Here is a 17,324-nt window from a genome sequence, read left to right on the forward strand (position 1 = left end):
TCCTGAAAATAGAGATTTGTATGACTAGACATACATAGCCGGCCTATATTAATAACGTTCTTTTTAAACGAAAATCCATTCTTATTTTTATATTCCTTAATTATAGTCTACACATATAAAATACTGGAATGTACCTTTGTCTTTAATAACACCATCATATCGCGGTGTTCTTTTATCAGGAGCTCGTTGTGGTTCTCCACCTTCGCGCTCTTGTGGAGCAGCATGTCTCCTTGATTACCACGAAAGTCGCATCCACGAACCTCACACTTCTGCACCCTGTTAGGGCACGTGAACATGTGCTGCGTGGCGTCGCATCTGTGACCACAAACATTAATTGAAATAATGTCTTAATAGTTTTAGACTTGACTGAGAATTGGAATTCCAATTTAATGTCTTAGGAAAAACATTTGAAAAGGCCATCACAAATACTCACATATCAACATTGTGGCTGTCATTTGGTCCCTTGAAATAGGGACAAACAACCTTCCGCTTCTTGCACTCGGTGCCTTTATGGTTGTTAATTGAAATTCTAGGAATTTCAAGTTGGCACCAAGTGCAAGTTGCAGGTCTGTATTGGCATTCTTTCTCGTGCCTTGCTGCTTTCCTCCTAGTTTGCCAACCTAAACTGGCATTGGGTCAAGTGGAAGTCGTGTCCGTCCACTCTTCCCGCCCACGAACATCCGTCATTAAGGCACCTGGCAGACAGTGATGACACCAGCGTAGCCAGGGACACATTGACGGATGCCGCGGATAGGGGCCTTCTACACGAAGGGCATTTCTGTCTGTCTTCTGGGCCATCTTTCAGCCTATCGACGCATGCGTCGCAAAACGTATGCCCACATTCCAATACGATTGGCTTTAACATCAATGAGGTGCTAGGATATTTAAAGTAAAAAACAATGTCAGTCGTTCTGGGAATGATTTGTCTTAACATTAATATTCAGCGAATTTGAAATCGGTCCCTTATAATGTAACCAGCACAGTTTGTTTCTCTAGTTGGACCATTCCCTTAATGCAGAGAGAAGTAATTTCCCGCCCAGATCTAAGTAGCCACGCTTTCTCGCGTATTCATTTTCCATTGTCTACTTTGCCACGTTGCGTCTATCAAAACCACTATTGGGCCCGATGCGTAGGAGTGGGGAAGTAAACAAAAGAATCTAAACTGGACTACCTGTGAAATAACACTGACACAAAACAGCGCGGGCGTTGACACAAGAATCAGTACAAGTGAAAATGAAATACGGTTATATTATTACCGCATGGAAGCATGGCTCGTATGGCTCTTTTATTATCAATGGTGGAAGGCTTGTTTAGAAGTGGAGGATCTAACTTCCAAACGGATGAGACATATACGTTATTCAATAAGAAATATCCTTAACGAGAGTTTAATTTATCAACTAAGGGATTTTCAAACTTATTGGAAGGGCTTTTTTCCTTAACCGTATTTCTAAAATGCTATTGACTAGTTCGTTACTGTGTATATTTCTACAAGATTTCGTCATTTTTTTCAATAAAAAGTTTCTTTCAACTAATTAATGGTTTTCAAGACTTTGAAATCACTATACTATATTACTTTATACGTATAGCTCTGTTCATCAGGGGGAGGCGGCCAATGGCACATGCATAAGCTGATGAAAATATATTTGTCTGTCTTGAACATATTTGCTAAACTTATCTACTTCTACATAATTATACATTTATTAAAATACCTTCCTTTTTTGTTTGTTTATAGATTCTCCACTGCCGTCACCACCATCATCTCCAGACAGATTGGGAGTAACTGGTAATTACATGTATGACAATAAGTGTCTGACTTAAACCACCTACTTCTACAGGAATATAAGCTCATTTTTCTGGCATACCTTCTTGTTTTATTTTTACATAGGTTCTCCATTGCCACCTCCCTCACCACCTTCATCTCCTGTGGGCAACAGGAGAGCAAGAGTAGCTGGTAAGTACACTTATGGCAATATGTTCCAGGATAATTTCTTAATATTTACTTGATATGTACTTCTACAGCATTATTTATTTCTTAGAATAACTTCTTGTTTTATTTTTTACATAGGTTCTTTATCGCCACCCCCCATCACACCTGTGGGCAACAGGAGAGCAAGAGCAGCTGGTAAGTACACTTATGGCAATATGTTCCAGGATAAGTTCTTAATATTTACTTGATATGTACTTCTATAGCATTATTTATTTCTTAGAATAACTTCTTGTTTTACTACATAGGTTCTCCATCGCCACCCCCCATCACATTTGTGGGCAACAGGAGAGCAAGGGCAGCTGGTAAGTACACTTATGGCAATATGTTCCAGGATAAGTTCTTAATATTCGCTTGATATGTACTTCTACAGCATTATTTATTTCTTAGAATAACTTCTTGTTTTACTACATAGGTTCTCCATCGCCACCCCCCATCACACCTGTGGGCAACAGGAGAGCAAGAGTAGCTGGTAAGTACACTTATGGCAATATGTTCCAGGTTAATTTCTTAATATTCACTTGATATGTACTTCTACAGCATTATTTATTTCTTAGAATAACTTCTTGTTTTATTTTTACATAGGTTCTCCATCGCCACCCCCCATCACACCTGTGGGCAACAGGAGAGCAAGAGCTGCTGGTAAGTACACTTATGGCATCATTTCTGACTTGATAATGCTTATCTGGAATACAGAATTATGTATATTTAATGGAATAACTTCTTGTTTTATGAATTCAACATTGATTGTCTAACTTTTATAGGCTCAAATACCGCGTTCTCCTTTGTCCAGGCAGTTGGTTTTTCCGGAAATGGTGAGAGTGTACATGAATAAGAGATTGGACATATGAAGAAATTAAATGTTTTTATGATAATTATTGCTTTTTAGATGCTCTAAATCAGTATCTATATTTGTATTTATATCTTTTTCATATACTAAACATCGTCACTTATCCTTATTAGATATTGAAACAGATGAGGAAGACACGGATGAAGGTTTGTGTATTTCTAAAACCAAAACCTTTATTTAATGTGTTATTATTCAAACTCTTCCTTTTTTAATTTCATTAGCAAGTATCACTGGAATAATTTGATATTGCTCATTATTGTTGTTATTCCATCGGGGACTATTCTACAAGGGCTTGGTAGGAGGTGTTCCTATAATGGACATACTCTATTTACGACAGGAAAAAATAATGCCAATTATTATACCCTGGTTATATGACAGATATATGGTCCTTGAGATGGTTTGGAGATGCTGTTGCAATGTATTCTTTATATAAGATTTATACAGTGTATGTTAGCTCTAGGATTGTTATTTGCTGCCACTTACTGACGAGCTTGGCCATGGGTTATTAATAGAGTAGATATCCTGAATATGACAAAAAACGCAGAACATTTTGAAGAGTAGAAATGGATACACTGTTGTTTTTATTGTTTTTATAGAACAGCTGATCCCGTGCAGCCCAAAAGTGGGATTTCTTGGGAGGGGCATGAAGGGTAAGAATATTGCAAGTTATTTAATAAAAATAAACATTGTTTGATAATATCATAACATATTCAGTCCTGGTATCATTAAGTAATATTTCAAATTATGTATCTATAGGTATTGATTATGTTCCTTTTATTCAAATGCCAATAATCTTCAGTAAAGAACTGTCATACACCTTCTGTCTGCTGTATTTGTTTGTTTGTTTCTTCATTTCCAGTTTCTTGATACTGTTCTTATGAAAATAATTAAGCTTATTTTCCTTATTAGATATGAATCAATTACAATTCCAAATTAAACATTATTTTATGCCAATTGCTTATATTCATGTTCTGCTTATTCTGTTATCTATTATCATTAAGTTTCTAACTCAAAAAACATTTTGTGCTTTTCTCTTTAGTTGGGTCCCTGGCTGAAACCTCTGCACAGTTCATTAGAGAATCACACAAAGCTGGTATGCTATTGTAATTACTACAGTCCGTTTTTGATAGTATAAGGAAGTAACCATGCACAAAGCAATTCATCTGAGGCACCAGGGAAACAAAATAGTACATTAGGTTTACCTATTTGTTTTCCTTGAGACTCGTCTTGAATTGCTTTGTGCGTGATCAACAAACAATGTGTAATGCTGTGTTCACCGATGAATAAAGCTTTATAATCAATTGATAATGTATAATAATTATTATCTAGTGCATGATTTGGACTACATCCACAGCATGTGTGGAGGGGATCTGATTTTTCTTCCTCCAGGGTATAATGAGGTACTGTAATTTTTATCTATTATTAGCTATAATTTATATATGAAACTTTTTCTGGGATGCATAAATGGTTCTCATGTCAAAGTTTTTTGTTGTTACTCAAATTTTTTACAGGCCTGTTATCATGCCATCAATCTGGCAAGGCCATTTTTGGCGATAGTGACCACAGGAATGGGTGGTGAATTCGAACGTCTCTGCAGGTAAATGGGACTTAGGTAAAATTTATATCAAATGAAATATTAAAAACCAATAGTATTAAAAAATCGGATGTGTTTTAAAATTTAAGGTCTCTAAATATCATAAGCAAAGACGCTTCCATGGCCAAGCAGAACTTTCCTCTACTGTTCTATGCAAAAGCAGGAACAGTAGATGGTGAAGAAAGTAAGTTAATATCTTTTTGACTGGCTCCTATCATAAATCCTATTTGATGTTGTAATATTTGTTTTTGTGTATTAGGAAATGATGCCATTCAGAAGATTTAGTCCCCTCCGTACAATATTCATGTTCATTCTCTTTAAAATATTCATATTCAACCTCATATCAATTGAACCTTCCCTGGTAAAACATGATCTGCAAGTTTAATGAACCAATAGCTTTAAAAATCATTGATAATTTATAAGCATTTTGTCCCTAGTGGCGTGATTAAGGTCTGAAAAAGGTTTGACATCATGAACATATGCTTATATTGCCAATTGGCTCCTACATGTACAAAAGCCTTATGAGAAAGTCAGTGAGTTCTTGAAATATTAATAATGCATTTTTTTTAACAGTTTTATCAAGATACACCAGCAGTGGTCACTGCCATGGTCTGGATGTATTTCTATGCGTGCCAGACCAGAGTGAAGACCTGAGTCTTGTGATTCATGAATATGGTTAGTAATGATGCATATTGTAGTAGCATTGAAACTATGGTTTCACTGAGACAAAGTACAATCTTTGAAAACTGTTTTGGAATAATGCAAATAAAGTTAATACCTTATGGTCAACAAAGGTTATATCTATTTCCTTGGCTATTTATGGGGGATGTATGAGTAGCAAAATGGACTTCCTTCTCGCCATAATTAACAGTCATGAGCAACATGTGATTATAATAACATGGTATTTCTGACAGGTTTTGAATGAACTCATGGTTGACTCCAGGAATTAAAAAAGGGGGGTTCATAAAATTTTCAAAACCTCATCAATCAGTCTTAATGAAACGAGGGAACAAAAAAATTGTGTATTCTCAAAATTAATTTTATATTCATGCTGGCAAAAAGGAGCGACATGACCTCATCATCTCACCCTGGAACTTTAATAAAAACTGAATTGTCAACAGGTGCAGACTTCAATGGCATTTTGAATGCCATTGCCAATTGTTCAACGACCCTGGACAACTACAGGGCATTGAGGTATAATATTAATAATTAGGTGTATAACAATATAATAGTACTTATAATTTGAAACATTTCCACTAGTTATATACCAAAATTGTACGGAATACTGTCTATGGAATATAGGGTAATATTAAGTACTTTTACATATTGGTTTGGTCTTTCAAAGTACGTTCAGACTGCCTTTAATCAATTTTCTTACATCAAAGCCAAGGATATCTATTTTCACATTTGCATACAACACTTTTTCCATTCTTCAGTTTTTATTTACTTTTTTTTCAGTTTTTATTTACTTTTTTTTCGTGTTTTAGGAACCAGCAAAGCCAGCACAGAGGAAATGTGAGTACCCTATAAAGTTATTCAAATGTTAAATAACCTAATTACAACACAAAAGACAATAAATTGCTTTCCTTCCCCTCAAATTAATGTCAAGGAATACTGACGTGTTGTTAAAGCAAGGAGGGGAAGTACATGGGAATAACTATGTACAATAAACTGTTTTTCAAATTCAGATATCATATTATGTTGTGCCTCATATTTGAGTTCCATAACAAAAATCTCACCAAATTATTACAATTTCCATTAGGTAATTCAAGTTGAATCTGAAGAAGAAGTAGGAGATAGTGAGGTAAGTAAAGGTTTTTTACTTATGAAGTTTTTAAGGGGTAAGGTGTTGAGACATCTGGAACCGAGGACTGAAGGTTTGAGGGGTAAGGTGTTGAGACATCTGGAACCGAGGACTGAAAGTTTGAGGGGTAAGGTGTTGAGACATCTGGAACCGAGGACTGAAGGTTTGAGGGGTAAGGTGTTGAGGCATCTGGAACCGAGGACTGAAGGTTTAAGGGGTAAGGTGTTGAGACATCTGGAACCGAGGACTGAAGGTTTAAGGGGTAAGGTGTTGAGACATCTGGAACCGAAGACTGAAAGTTTGAGGGGTAGGGTGTTGAGACATCTGGAACCGAGGACTGAAGGTTTGAGGGGTAAGGTGTTGAGACATCTGGAACCGAGGACTGAAAGTTTGAGGGGTAGGTGTTGAGACATCTGGAACCGAGGACTGAAGGTTTAAGAGGTAAGGTGTTGAGACATCTGGAACCGAGGACTGAAGGTTTGAGAGGTAAGGTGTTGAGACATCTGGAACCGAGGACTGAAAGGTTTGAAGGGGTAAAGGTGTTGAGACATCTGGAACCGAGGACTGAAAGGTTTAAGGGGTAAGGTGTTGAGACATCTGGAACCGAGGACTGAAGGTTTTGAGGGGGTAAGGTGTTGAGGCATCTGGAACCGAGGACTGAAGGTTTGAGGGGTAAGGTGGTTGAGACATCTGGAACCGAGAGGACTGAAAGTTTGAAGGGGTAAGGTGTTGAGGCATCTGGAACCGAAGGACTGAAGGTTTTGAGGGGTAAGGTGTTGAGGACATCTGGAACCGAGGACTGAAGGTTTAGAGGGGTAAGGTGTTGAGACATCTGGAACCGAGGACTGAAGTTTGAGGGGTAAGGTGTTGAGACATCTGGAACCGAGGACTGAAAGTTTGAGGGGTAAGGTGTTGAGACATCTGGAACCGAGGACTGAAGGTTTGAGGGGTAAGGTGTTGAGACATCTGGAACCGAGGACTGAAGGTTTAAGGGGTAAGGTGTTGAGACATCTGGAACCGAGGACTGAAGGTTTAAGGGGTAAGGTGTTGAGACATCTGGAACCGAGGACTTAAATACTTGGTTTTTGATATTCATATTTCAAAAATCAGTACTTGTGTAAAAATGAATAAGTAATATACAGTATTCATTACAATGCTTTGACATTGCTCATAGTACTGTAGATATTGCTTATTTATTTTTTAATATATGCTTCCCTACTTTTTTTTTCTTTTTTTTTTTTTTCAGGTTCAGTTTGGAGGACTTGTCTCTCCTTCATCAACAGGAGATGAGTCAACATTAATTGAAGGTTAATATTTGAAGTATGGCTTTGATACATCTGATACATTTATGGTTTTGGTACATCTGCTCAGATCACATTTTCCTGTGATTCACCAAAGAAGAGTAGTACAGATATTACTGTTATGCAAAACTGTAATGACTGAAATTGAAATATCAAAAAACCATGTTTAGATAATAAGAAAAATTCCTGTGTTTATGACTAACATTTTGCTGTTGCTTTTTTTGTAGAAAATGATACTCCGCAAACAAGGGAAGGAAGGAAGGAAATAGAAGACAAGGAGAAGAGGAAAATGAAGGAAAGGAAAAAGAGGGAAAGGGAGGAAAGGGAGAAGAGGGAAAGGGAGGAAATGGAGAAGATAGAAAGGGAGGAAAGGGAGATGAGGAAAAGGGAGGAAAGGGAGATAAGGAAAAGGGAGGAAAGGGAGAAGAGGAAAAGGGAGGAAAAAGAGAAGGAAAGGGAGGAAAAGGAGAAGAGGGAAAGGGAGGAGAGGGAGAACAGGGAAAGGGAGAAGATAGAAAGGGAGGAAAAAGAGAAGAAGGAAAGGGAGGAAAAAGAGAAGAGGGAAAGGGAGGAAAAAGAGAAGATGGAAAGAGAGGAAAAATTAACGAACGATAGAAAGAAACAGAAGAATCTAAGAAGAAGAATGAAGGAAAAGGAACTCAAAAATTCAAAAAGGGCTAAATTGGAATGAAAGGACGGAAAAGTAATGTGACAATTTAGCTCTTTTCGAATTTTAAGTTCCTTTTCCTTCATTATTCTGCTCAGAGGGAAATGGAGGAAAGAAAATCAGAAGAATAGAAAGAGAAAAATGGAAAAGGTTAGAGTGCACACACTAAACCCATAAAACAAAAACAACTTTTTAATAATACACAGTGACAACTGATAAAATAAAACAAATGATTCTTTATGGAATGTCATTAATATTGTTCATGGGTTTAGTATGTGAACTCTACAACTGAATCGCTAAATCTTAAGTGTTCATGTATATAGTTTGTTTATATAAAGTTTGTGTTAGTGGGCAAGGAGTTGAATGTGCCTACCTTGGTGATTGATATCAGGATGTTTTTTTTGTCCTATAGCCAATTATTCAGTGAATTAAATAAAGGTTTATGATTTTAATATACATAGGAAACAAGGAGAATATTTCTTTCATCAGAAAAAGGAAAAGTGGTTACTAAATATCAATAATATTATTCATGTGACAATGTGATTTCCACACTGTCTGAACATTGCTATGATCATGTAATACTCTGTAACTATATATTTAACCCAATAAAGATTTTTAAAGTGATTTTTGAAGTTTCGAAAATTTCAATGCTCCAAATGGGTATAAGGGAAAATGATCAGGCGAGGCACACATAGATGAACTATAAAAATATGGGATTGAGATGATAATAAGGCTTGGGCATGGACCATTGCAAACATTTCAAACTGGGAACTAAATAAATTTTGAATGAGAAATGAAATGGAATTTATACTCCCTTCACAGTGGCCAAATGCAGCAGTAGATTGACTCATTTTCCATTTTTTTGCCTATTGTTCCCAAATTTCCAAAACTTTTAAGTACCATCATTCAGTGTTAGCCACTCCATCACCGATTTGTAGGTTTCTTTGGTATACTTGATCTAATAACCCTGTACACGAACAGTGAACCCAATCTATGTATGTATTAAAATAAATGAGAAAAGTCTGTCATTATTATCTTTTGTTTGTTTGGGGTTATTTTTTTCTGCTTTTTTTTTGTTTTTGTTTTTGTTTTGTTTGTTTGTTTGTTTGTTTGTTTTTTGATTTGTTTCTTTTTTTTTTTTTTTTTTTTGGCAACTGTTAAAAAGTTGTCCAGTAATATTTTGAAGCTTTCTGAATTTTGAAACAAAGATGTAATATTTATTGTAGTTACAATTTTTCAAATCAATTTTTTTTTTTAAAATTAGGAAATATAATCAAAATCATTCATATCTTTATATTTATATATATATAGTTTTTTTAGTTTTAATAGGAATTATTCAAGTGAAAATAAAATGAAAATTCGTTAATTATGCATTTTATAGTAGTACACTCAACAAAATTACTCGACTGTGATTGGTCGAGAGAAGTACAATTATAGCGTAAATTGTACTCCGTAGGAGTATCGAATTAAGTCGCTATGGCAACACGGCCAAAACAATGTCAAAACAATTATTTTCTATCATTTTGTACTTAAAAAACATATGAATATAATTTTAAAGCTGCAAGAACTAATCTTTTTTATGCATTTCAGTTGCGCGATGGACTGAAAATCGGCCGCGAAATAGACAAATATGAACGGCGTCGCTTCGCATTTTTTTACTGAAATTTTATTGAGTGAACTATAAACAAAAAATCGCACGATCTCGAGTACAATATGGAAATTAATAGACACGAGTAATGTTTTGAATGTTCTTGTACTTGCACGAGCCTTTAGGCACCGCAGAGACGGGGGGTTGGGGGGTTGCAGCCCCTCTTTTTCCAAATATCCACTAAAGTTTGCCAATCAGCCCCCAACGTTTTGACTGGTCTTCTATATTTTCTATTCTTAGCCCCCCCTCCATACCCCCCCCCCCCCCCCCAACCCCACTTTTTAGGGAACTCTGCCGTATTTCATCCTGCGCAAATATCTGTACAGTATGCTAAAGGTTCAAACGATACCAGTGGCGGATCCAGGATTTTTTCTAAGGGTGAGGGGGTTGTAGCATTGATTGAGATACTTGTTTGGCGGTAAAGTAGCACAGGGTTCTCAAACGGTAGTAGGTCTTATGAAAACGATTATTTGCTGCAGGCGAGCATGGTTGTTTCAGGTCCCACGTACGGCGTATACAAAAAAGAGCGAGCAAAATGTGTTCGGCACCTTTGTTTTGATAAAACTTGCGATGCTGTTGGTGTTGTCATGAAAAAAAATAATAAATAATAAATCACGATAGGGGGGATTGCTCTCATAGGGGGGATTGCAACACCCAAAACCCACCCCTAGATCCGCCACTGGATACTGACTCACAATCAATATAAATAGTTTTGGGAAAATTGCGAGTACTTGTACAGCAAAAACTGAAACTTAAATTGCAAAATCTTGCAAAAACCAAGAAATATAATTAATGAAAGTTACTAGTAATCCATTTTGGCGAGCAAATACCCGAAACTAACTGAACGAGTGCAGGTTATATTTTTGGCCACAACCGAAGGAAACGAACGTTCCAAATCGAGCGTATCTATCGGCCTCAGTCGAGTACAATTGCTCTCGTTTTAATAACTACAAACAAACGAAAATTTCGAGGGAACGAAAGAAAAACGAGCACGACTTCGCCTTCAGTCCTTGTGGACATATACTTTATAGGTTGTACTCGACCAAGCACAAGGAATAACGTGCACCTGGAGAAGAGGGAGCTCTCCTGAAGTTGCTGTACTTTGGAGTTCGAGATTGGGAACCGAAACAAAGCGACCGTTAGGGACTAGTCATAAAGCATGCGGGGGGGGGGGGGGGGGGGGGGGGGGCGGCAAATTTAGATACCTGGAAGACAAATTTTGTGTGACCCACGTATCCCCACACGGTTGCTGAAAAAATACGTGACCCACCCCCATTTTCAAGGGCAAAAATGAAAAAAAAAACCATGCAAAGTCGTCCTATTTCTTTAATGGCCCACCCCTTGTAAGGAGCTCAAAAATAATTTTGCCAGTCCACCCACCCTTGGCTTCATCGAATGTATTACTTACATATGTTCAGCCCTATTTACTTTAACAGCTACGCATGATTACATATTAATTACTAGTAAAGATTTCACACTGAAAGCACTGCGTTCCCTGAATCCTTATTTAACCGATTTATTTTTCATTTTCGATATTGAGCTGAGATTCATTTAAACTAGAAATAAACAGGAATGGGAAACATACCAGTCTCGATTATTCAATAATTTAGGCATTTTTTCAGAGTTTCTCAATTATTATGTAATGATAAAACTAGAAAGCTGTCGGATAAATAATTTTTTTTCTTTCGTATTGTGGTATAAGATAAAAGCTATCATATTTTTCTTTGTAAAGGGTGAAGGGTGGGGTTGCTTGATTCTCACTTTTCGGAATTTCCTCAGGTATATGGCCTCTAGCATAAAATTTCAATAAGGAAAAAGAAATAATCTATTCATAAGAGAAAAATATAATGAGAATAAAGACAATTTTCGATAATTTAATTTTCTGTTAAAAAAGGTTTGTTTGTTTGGAAAATTTGTCATCTTGAAAGCTTTTAAGCATTTGATATTGCTTTTGAAAGTAATGACAATCTTGCAAACCTTAGCCGACAACAGGTAGTTTCATTTTACCATGAAAAACGTACATCAATATTCCAATTTACTGCATCCGCAGAAGTTCATAACTAGTTATGAACTTAACCTTCTGAATGCATCGGAAATTCTTACATGTAACCTCACTTGTTGACTAACCTTAATTTACTTGTCAAGCGACTGTACAACGTCTAATATTTTGTATTTCCATTTCTTGTTAACAATTCCCTCCCTGCAATTTGTTCCCTTTTTTCCTTTTTATCCGACGCTCTTAAACTCACAAATAATATGCATCGAAACAACATTTTGCACATTTCCAACCTGTTGAACTCTATTATGTTTTAAGTACTTTGAATCAACTCTTGTAAAACTGTCATATTAAGAGTAGACTGAATGAGGAAGGAATTTGCACTGCTCTCGATCAGGCAATCAGAGTCGAGTATTTTTTTCAGTAGTTTTTTTGATGTGTTCTTTCCCGGGAAATGACATGTCTATATCGGCAAACATGTTTCTTTTTTTTCTTTGCCACTTCAATATGTCTGGACAGTTAATTGACCAATAAAATCTTAACTTGTTCGTTCTCAGTATTAAACTGTTCGTTCATTTACTTTAATGTCGCAATGTTACACAGTTTCCACAGGTTCCAGTAGTGGCGACTTTGTCAATTCTATATATTTTAGCAAGTTCTAGACATCATGATATCAGTTTGATGAATTGTTACTTGAAGTTGATTGCAGTTTCCATACGTTGTGCTTTGATGCATTGATCTTAAGCGGCGGTTATTAACATTTCTGTTTCAAATGCTTTTAGGCATTTCTGTTGTCAACGTTTATACGGCATTCTTTTTAATCACATTTAGTTAAAGCTGGCCAACCCTTCGCGCGCTGTGGTGTTATAAGTGTTTTTTTTACAGACCAAATATTCTGCTTTACTTTTTAAAAGTAGTTTAAAAGCGAAAAAAAGTGCCGTCGCGTGAAAAGTATTTTCTCGTAGTTCCAGTTTTACAAACCAAAATCCATAAATGCACAAACCTTTATTATAAATACTCAGTATATGATTGATACTCAGAAGTTCGTCGGTGTCCTTGTCATATATAATAACTGTGTGCTGGACTGAACAACTTTGGTCGTTTTGGATTACTATATATTATTGTTATATATTATATATTATTATTATATATATGAATTTATTATTTGATAATGAATTTATTAGTAATAATAATAATAATAGTAATAATAATAATAATAATAATAATAATAATAATAATAATAACTTTATTACTCTCTCTATTTCTTCTAGCCGGGCACAAGTGCCCTACTAATCGGAGAGACAAAAATCTTTAATTTCGATCAATAACACTATAACAAGTAAAAAAGAGTTTAAAAATCGAAAAAAAAAAAAAGAAAAAAAAAAAAAAAAAAAAAGAAAGGAGAACAAAAATGATACGAAATCCGTGATAATGAGAATGAAATTCAACTCCCCCCTCTCTCAAAAAGTGAAAATATGATCATCCTCATTTTAATAAAAAAAATACAAAAACAATGACTCCTCCCCGCATCCTTCCGATATCGAGTTTGCTCATTGCGGGAATTAATCTAATCATACGGTCCTGTAGGGGTGGTAGTCCTATGGCCGTTTCTCTTTATTTTAACAATCCAAGTTTAGAAAACAAGCTCTCTTTCTGTGTTGTTTGATAATAGTTCAGTTGTGATCTTGATTATATTCATAATTATTCCAATCAATTATAAATTCGTGCACTCTTTTCTGATTTTTAATATATTGTTTTCAATGTTTTACTTTCGAAAGGCACACAATTAACTGAGAAATGTATTTGCCTTCAAATATATATATAAATGTAAAAAAAAAATTGTTATACTTTCCTCCCCTCTTAATAACGAGCTTCAAAAAAAGATCCCCTAAATCTAAAAATTCGTCATACCCCTCCCCCCCTCCATCCATTTCATACCATCTCTCATCCAAAGTTACCGACCCTATCTTGAAGCTTGTGATGGTGAGAAGAATAAAAAATACAACAACATTTATTTACACCTATACAACGAAAAAATCATGCGTTTGTCTGGTCTGCGTTCCGATTCATCAAGCTAGAAAATGAAAATAAACTGCTTTAATGTTTTAAGGTTAATGCCTTCTATAATACATTGCATTAGATTTTGTGCAATAATAGACGAGATATAAAGGGATATGAAAACTGTCTTTGATCACGTGATCTGTTAGATTGCTAGACACACCTCCAAAACGAATAAAATATATAGTCAATATGTCAAGGCAGATTACTGTAAGGGTTTATAATTAAAGAGTGCCCATTGGCATTGGTTCTCATTCGGCTAATTACCACAACAGGATTGAAGCTATACGAAAAAAGAAAATGAAATACGCCACTATTCAATGAGCAAACTTGAAACTTAAATGAGCTCCTTTTATTGATATCTAATTTTATGCCAAATTTGATTTCTCTCTCTATCCACTAGAGAGAGAAAAAAATAACTGTTTTTTACTAACGGAATGTCATTCGACCAAACAAAAATCACTTGATTGGTTTGAATTACAAATGTGAAAATTTCCCCAAAGCATGACGGTTAGTCAGTTATTAGCCATTCATCTTTAAACTGCTTTGCGTATTCATCTACTTCACGAATTATGAACCTTGACTACTTTTCCGAAGTTAAACAGAGATCAAAAAAAAAATGTTATCCGCTGGTTACAGAGAAGAGCTCTTCTTGCTGATCCTCTTTTTTGTGGTGACTGTAATCACAACATGCCGATGATTCGCAGAAATGAAACGCACATTGATGGCTATGTTTGGTGAGTATAGTGGGAGTCTATCAAGTTTTGTTTCTTATAAGCAGAAAAAGGAATTTTCTTATTGATAACTGCTCTTTCGTTTGATTTCAAAAGTAAGATTTTTACGCAGCCGCTGTATACAGCTTTTTAACTTATATAATTTTAGACATAAAATATTAAGTACTTTGGGAGACTAATTACGGTTAAACGTTGCTTTATCAATTATGGTTTGCTGATTTCCGAAATAGTTATTTTTATTCAAGAATGGAAAAACCTTTTGATAACTTTATCTAAGACTTAAGAAATGAATATTAAGCTGCTGCAGGGAAAAGTCAACTAGGAAATGAGCGCCAAACGTAATGCAATGGTTAGATTGTTAAGGGAGTTATTTTGATGAGCAGATAGATGAAGCGTGAATAGACAGTCATTGTCAGTTTCGCCTTATGTTTTCGGAAGCCGTCTTGAATTGCAAAGTGACCATTTCAGTAAACCTAAATACACTATTCGGAAGTGCAGCCAAAATCATCTTTTAAAGGATATTTTTAACAACCCTATAAGTTCCATAGACTCATTTCAACGTCCTTGACAACGCGTTGTCAAGGACGCTGAATAGGTCTATTTCAATTTATTCATGATGTTTTTTCACACCTCTTCACAATCGTTATTCTATTTTCAGGAAGTGCAACAGATGTCAAAAAAAGCGTTCCATCAGATGCAATAGTATTTTTGCACTGATTCCAAAAATACCATTGGGAGATGCCATCATGATGATTTTCTTCTGGTGCCAAGGAAACAGTCGCACGCAAACAGCAAGTGCCCTTCGCCTAAGTCGCAACGTGGTAACAAAATTTTTTGGACTTTTGGACGGCGTGTGTTCAAATTCGATAGAACAATACGCTTCCTTCCTTCCTTTTGGCGGCCCGAACTGCGTGGTGCAATGCGACGAAAGCAAATTCAACCACAAGCGCAAGGTAATATTTTTAAATTTTTTTTTTTGCGAGCAATACGGGTAAAAGATCAAAGACGATTAAGACTTATACCATTATGTACGATAATTCCTTAGTGGGTGACTAATAAATAACAGTTTTCGATTATTATACATTAGTTTGGGGAAATGTATAGAGAGATTATTGCAGCGACATGATACGGAAACCGAATAAAAAAAGAAAGATGTCATGCAGGCTCGTAATATGTGTAAATATATATATATATACATATAAAATCAACAAATTATCCGCTTTCAGAAAAAGAGAAAAATTAAAACACGTGTTTGAATAAAAAAAAAAACTCTATCATCATCCCACGTCACATAATGCCGGGTACAAGCAATGTGATTGTTCAAAGTATTATATACCGGGAGAATTGATGCATGGGACAGGTTTACCATGACAGATGAGTATCGTATCATTTCATCGTATACATTCACTGTTTTTGTAAAACACGGGTTTGATTTACCTCGCGGATATCGTGAAACGATAAGAAACGTTTATTATCGCGGCCAATTTAATGCATCTCTTCTCTTTTCATTGAAAATCTCAACATACCCTTAGATAATGTGCAAATGACTTTAGAAATTTATCTTTAATTATATTGCGTTTTATAGTACAACAGGGGAAGGCGCACTCAAGAAATATGGGTGTCCGGAGTGATAACCACCGAATATCAGCCAGCCAGAGGTTACTACGAAGTAGTGGAAAGAAGAAATAGAGATACCCTTCTGCCGATACTTGGCAGGTGTCTCCGGCCGAACAGTGTGCTGCACACCGACGACTATAGTGCCTACGACCAGATAGGAAGATTCCTTCCCCAGCAAGTAGCCACTCACAGAGTGGTAAATCACTCCCTGAATTTTGTTGATCCCGTGACCGGGGTACACACGCAGGGAATTGAATCCAAATGGAATCAATTGAAGCTTAAGCAGAAAGAGCGGAAGGGAATTTCAAGAGAAAAACTGCAGACCTATTTGAATGAGAGAATGTGGAGGGAATGGAATGGAACTGGTGATGAGCTACTTTACAATTTTTTTGCAGCTATTAGTTATTGTTATACTAACGGGCCTGTGTAATAACTATAGTGCATCACTATGAAGACGGTGCTTCACGAGGACAACTTGCAACGCTGTTTTTGCGTAACGTTGTTGTTAAAATAATAAGATACCTTTAAGCATTGTTCCAATACCCCTCGGGTTGCAAAGACGCTTTAGAGCTCAACTACCTTCAAATACTCGTAAGATAACGATAATTAGAAAATGGGCCATAATGATGCGCAAATAAAATTAAGTTGCAATTTGTCCCACGTTACACCGCCTTTAATTACAAGATTGGAGCAAACTTGTAAGACTCTTCCTGGAGAAAGGGCAAAAAGGTCATCCTCCATTTAACGTTTTATTTGTTCCAGTTTGTAAATAGAAATTTGTTACAGTTCAGTTATATATATATATATATTCACAGAAAAACTACAGGACCCACGCACCTCTTCAAACAAATGACATACAACTGATTGGCATGCACTACACTCCAAAAAATGGTTAATGGTTGTTTCTGATCCATTCAGAAACGTTGGTTCGATTCCAACGAGCCATCATATAAGGAGTTGAGAAACTGATCAAAACTTGCAGACAATTCACATCCACCATACAACTAATACTCGGGTATGCACAGCTCGATTGACATTACAAACTGCGCGCAGTACTGATACCTTGAATCT

At 36.0% G+C, this 17,324-nt stretch overlaps 2 protein-coding genes across 2 annotated transcripts; both read left to right on the forward strand.

Moving 5' to 3' along the window:
- The first annotated feature begins 1,267 nt into the window (after window positions 1-1,267).
- On the forward strand, window positions 1,268-8,824 carry LOC116296590 (uncharacterized). The gene is made up of 17 exons (XM_089028375.1): window positions 1,268-1,274; window positions 1,733-1,783; window positions 1,886-1,951; window positions 2,570-2,626; window positions 2,749-2,799; window positions 2,948-2,980; window positions 3,431-3,484; window positions 3,874-3,927; window positions 4,164-4,234; window positions 4,346-4,431; window positions 4,518-4,612; window positions 5,002-5,103; window positions 5,550-5,622; window positions 5,916-5,943; window positions 6,191-6,232; window positions 7,479-7,539; window positions 7,761-8,824. Exons 1-17 carry the CDS (start codon window positions 1,268-1,270, stop codon window positions 8,222-8,224), a joined length of 1,395 nt encoding a protein of 464 aa, XP_088884501.1. The 3' UTR covers window positions 8,225-8,824.
- Window positions 8,825-14,592: 5,768 nt separating this feature from the next.
- On the forward strand, window positions 14,593-16,683 carry LOC148911966 (male abnormal protein mab-31-like). The gene is made up of 3 exons (XM_089028376.1): window positions 14,593-14,639; window positions 15,295-15,589; window positions 16,222-16,683. Exons 1-3 carry the CDS (start codon window positions 14,593-14,595, stop codon window positions 16,681-16,683), a joined length of 804 nt encoding a protein of 267 aa, XP_088884502.1.
- The last annotated feature ends 641 nt before the right edge of the window (window positions 16,684-17,324 follow it).

This window comes from Actinia tenebrosa, unplaced genomic scaffold, assembly GCF_029948245.1.
Source record: "Actinia tenebrosa isolate PJP-AT-01 unplaced genomic scaffold, QUT_ActTen_1.0 PGA_scaffold12__29_contigs__length_12842862, whole genome shotgun sequence".
Taxonomy (NCBI): domain Eukaryota; kingdom Metazoa; phylum Cnidaria; class Anthozoa; order Actiniaria; family Actiniidae; genus Actinia; species Actinia tenebrosa.

What these genes read in the sequence shown, in the direction of transcription:
- LOC116296590 (XM_089028375.1), top strand. An exon ending in TAGAGAATCACACAAAGCTG is followed by an intron (nt 3,928 to 4,163) that starts GTATGCTATTGT and finishes ATTATTATCTAG; the next exon opens with TGCATGATTTGGACTACATC. An exon ending in GAATTCGAACGTCTCTGCAG is followed by an intron (nt 4,432 to 4,517) that starts GTAAATGGGACT and finishes TTAAAATTTAAG; the next exon opens with GTCTCTAAATATCATAAGCA.
- LOC148911966 (XM_089028376.1), top strand. Translation starts at nt 14,593, where the DNA reads ATGCCGATGATTCGCAGAAATGAAACGCACATTGATGGCTATGTTTG. An exon ending in CACATTGATGGCTATGTTTG is followed by an intron (nt 14,640 to 15,294) that starts GTGAGTATAGTG and finishes TTCTATTTTCAG; the next exon opens with GAAGTGCAACAGATGTCAAA. An exon ending in AATTCAACCACAAGCGCAAG is followed by an intron (nt 15,590 to 16,221) that starts GTAATATTTTTA and finishes TGCGTTTTATAG; the next exon opens with TACAACAGGGGAAGGCGCAC.